The sequence below is a fragment of the Etheostoma cragini genome, chromosome 14 (assembly GCF_013103735.1).
Source record: "Etheostoma cragini isolate CJK2018 chromosome 14, CSU_Ecrag_1.0, whole genome shotgun sequence".
NCBI lineage: Eukaryota > Metazoa > Chordata > Actinopteri > Perciformes > Percidae > Etheostoma > Etheostoma cragini.
In genome coordinates this window covers 23,428,391-23,432,248 of record NC_048420.1, presented here as the reverse complement: position 1 = coordinate 23,432,248, position 3,858 = coordinate 23,428,391, and the positions used below count along the sequence as shown (strand labels likewise).

At 41.9% G+C, this 3,858-nt stretch overlaps 1 protein-coding gene across 1 annotated transcript in view; it reads left to right on the top strand.

Annotated features, from left to right (window-relative positions):
- LOC117957202 (ectonucleotide pyrophosphatase/phosphodiesterase family member 2) overlaps positions 1-3,858 on the top strand; it is a 58,567-nt gene that overhangs the window by 3,193 nt on the left and 51,516 nt on the right. Inside the window, exon 4 of the mRNA XM_034892799.1 lies at positions 2,779-2,844. Within this exon, the coding sequence (XP_034748690.1) occupies positions 2,779-2,844 (66 nt within the window). The remainder of the gene's footprint in view (positions 1-2,778; positions 2,845-3,858) is intronic.

The following is a 3,858-nucleotide window of genomic DNA, read 5'->3' as shown; positions in this document are numbered from 1 at the left end:
GTGGACTGAGTCCTGAAGCGGCCCAGGTTCGAATCCAGCCTGCGGCCCTTTGCTGCATGTCATCCCCCATCTCTCTCTCTCTCTCTCTCTCTCTCTTTCTCCCCCTTTCACATGTCTATCCACTGTCTCTATCTAATAAAAAGGGGAAAAAACCCTGAAAAAAATCATCTTTAAAAAAAATAATAATAATAAGTCTGTAATAATGTTCTAGTTACAAACGTAGCAGACATTGTAAAAAAAAAAAAAAAAAAAAACAACTAAGTAGCTCCTGATTGTAGAGTTCATTTGGAGAGATTCGGGGTTTGGAGGAAGTCCCACTGCTCTCTGCTTAATGTTTTCAAGATGAAACTGCGGTCGAGGTCTCTGCGCCGGGCCAAGGTCTAAATCAGCATCAGATGAAATTTGCCATTTTGGCGAACTCCAGGACAGTTGCCTTTTGTTCCCGTTATAATCAGCTGCAGCAGAGGCCACTTACGTTGCGTTAACGAAGCCTCTCGGAGTACTGCAGCTACACACTAACGTGGTAGGAAACGTCTCACTCTGTTTCTACTTCACTATTAGGGGGGCAGAAGCATCTTTAAAATGTGTAAATCTGGTCAAATGTGTGCAAATAAACCTGTTGCACTGGGAGACATGTTCCTTTATTATCACACACACACACACACACACACACACGCTGTACTTTATTTTGACGAAATGCCACAAATTCTCACTAGAGCAGCAAATATGGATTCATCCGCCGCAGAAAATAGTCCCCCGACAACAAAAAGCACTTTTTCCTCCTGTTTTAGTAGCGTTTGATTTAAGGGATATAATATATAATTACATAATTTATACTGAGCCTTTTTCTTTTGAAACTTTGGTTTTCTGTGAGGAGAATCCAGTGTAGGAACCAATCGGCTTCGAGTCCCACAGACAGGGTAGGGAAGTCAGAAAGTATCACAAGACGGACTAACACAGTGCTGGTTTTGATCTTTTCGTGGACTCTCTTGACAATATGTAAAATAAAGGATAACACCAGCCACATCGTTGAATATGCTAGTACGTACAACATACATTTAATCACTTGTTTCTTGGCCATAAGGTCCAGGCCCGCTTGCAAGGACTACCGTCCTAGGGCTGGGACGGTGTGCTTTGGTCCCGGTTCCATTCTTTCACGATACATTAAGTAATATTCTAAATTAGTATTGCCATTTGGTAGCATTGAGTGCTTTAAAGTGCACGTATTATTGTAGATCTGGGGTGTTATTTTGTGTCTCTGGTGCTTACACACAAACTCAAACATCAGACAAACATCCATGGTGTTTTGAGTGAGATCTGGTTTCTGGACGTCCTCTGTCTTCAGTCTCCGGTTGAGCTGTTCAACATCTGGACGGCTTTCTACGTCACTAGAGACGAGGTGGCTAACCGTAGCATGCTAGCATGCACGTTCTCAATGGCAAAACACTGCTACGACACACACTAGTTGACCGTAATCTCCAAAAGAACTACTTCCTGTCCCTGTTCTACTTCCTGTCCCTGTTGTGCAGGTATTCCACAAGTGTCCCTGGTCTAGAAGAAGTCTCCCAGCTGATCCTGCCTTGGACTGACCACAGCTGGAGAAAGAGTTATCTAGCTGATGGGATCTTACCACGGTACCACTCCCACTCTGTACCCTGGATACACGGTACCACTACCTTTTTTCTTTATTCCTTTCATTTATTTTAACTTATTTGCAAGTGGCTCTCCTTCTCTATAATGGAAGTGGTTTGAAAAAGAAAAACAGCTAAACAGGTATTAAAGATGGAAATAGCCTCCCGAAACGATATCACGATGCAATATTATTGCAATTTTAAACATATTACAATACTCTGCGATACATATTGCAATTTATAACCTTTTTTTCCCAACTTCTAATTTTTCCCAATGTCAAAATAACGTCCCCAAAAGGACACGTCGTCAACATCTGTTTCATCTGAAAACAAACATTTCTCTGTTAGTTCAAATCACTTCAATTTTATTGCTAAAAAATGGGATCGTCAAGCAGACAAACTGATCGACACGCATAGTAAAAGATCCATACTTGGCGCCTGTGCGTCAATACAGTGTTGACAAGGAAAATATCGCGATACTATGCTGTATTTTTTTTAATTTCCCACACCTAGAAATAGCTGGTTTTGCCATTTTAAGACGGTCCCCACGTACGTCTCTTGTTACAGATATTCATTTTTTTGCGCTAATAACTGCATCGTCATTATTGGGGATTTTGAGTTAAATATAACTGTAAAACATCTGTCTTGATTTACTCTACAACGTACCCTGAAACTGGGGAAAATCGAGTGTTATTGAACGCAACATCCGCGAAAACCGACGAATGTCAAACTAACTTCACCGCGGTCCATCCGGTACCTTCACACACACGACGTTACTTGACAGCATTGTTGTCAGCGTTAGCTAGCTAGGGTTGGGCGATTATATCGCAAAATTACCGTAGGTATGCGGATGATGACAACAGTTTTGACCATTAGCTTTCCAGTCGAAAAAATGGGGTTATTTAAAGTCCTTGCTGTGACCGCCAACGTAAGAGCTAACGTGAACTAGCTTAAACAGAAATTTAACATTACGTTAGCTAGCTTGATAGCATCGGAAAGTTATCAAAATACATGAAATAAACTCAAATTTACTTACACCCAAACACATGCGATACACATACCTTGTAGCCACTCTCGACTAAAGCTAAACTCTTTATTTCTGACTTTCCTCGTCCATTTTAACACTTATTTCTCTCCCTTTCTCCAGGTGACGTTACCGTGGCTGCGTACCGCGTTTCTTTTGTTGTTAAGTTCCGCTTCTTAGACGCACACGGTGACCTTTCAAAATAAACTTCCGTTTAAACAGGAAATGGGAATTAGAAACAATAAATAACGGAGAAAACTTAAAGCGCCCACATTATGCCTATTTTACCAAATACTACCAAATGGCAATACTTCTAGAAATGCACCAAACGTATCGTGAAAGAATCGAAGCGGGCAAAAATGCAAGCGGGCCTAGACCTTATGGCCAAGAAACAAGTGATTAAATGTATGTTGTACTTACTAGCATCTTCAACGGTGTCGCTGGTGTTATCCTTTATTTTACATATTGTCAAGAGAGTCCATATAAAGATCAAAACCAGCAGTGTGTAGAGACACCAAATAACACTCCAAGTCCCAGAAAAGGTGATTTTTTTTCATAATACGGGCAATTTAAAAACCTTATTTTTCGTCACTTATAACAATTAGTTCCACAGTTTAAAAAACAGTATTATCGAGAAAAAAATATCAAAAATAAAGAAAAAGTTACAAAAAACGTTTTGCATTAAAAGACAGATTGGCTAAACAATATATTTCCTAACTGTTAGTTAAGTCGCTAGTTCAATTGTTGCCCTGGCACATCGCATTATAAGCTGCTTTGGCTCCAAAATGAGGAACCAAAATTTACGTTCTAATCCGGTCCAATTCCTACCGGTTGCGTGGGAACCGCAACCAGGTTTTGGTGCCCAACCCTACATCAGACTGAGCTAGCTCTGGGGAGTCACGCTACGTTCTGTTACGCTCTGCTGTGTCCTGCTACGTCCTGCTACGCTCTGCTGTGTCCTGCTACGCTCTGCTGTGTCCTGCTACATCTTGCTATGCTCTGCTACGTCCTGCTACGTCCTGCTGTGTCCTGCTACGTCCTGCTACGCTCTGCTGTGTCCTGCTACGTCCTGCTGTGTCCTGCTACGCTCTGCTGTGTCCTACTACATCCTGCTACGTCCTGCTGTGTCCTGCTACGTTCTGCTACGCTCTGCTGTGTCCTGCTACGTTCTGCTACGCTCTGCTGTGTCCTGCTACGTCCTGC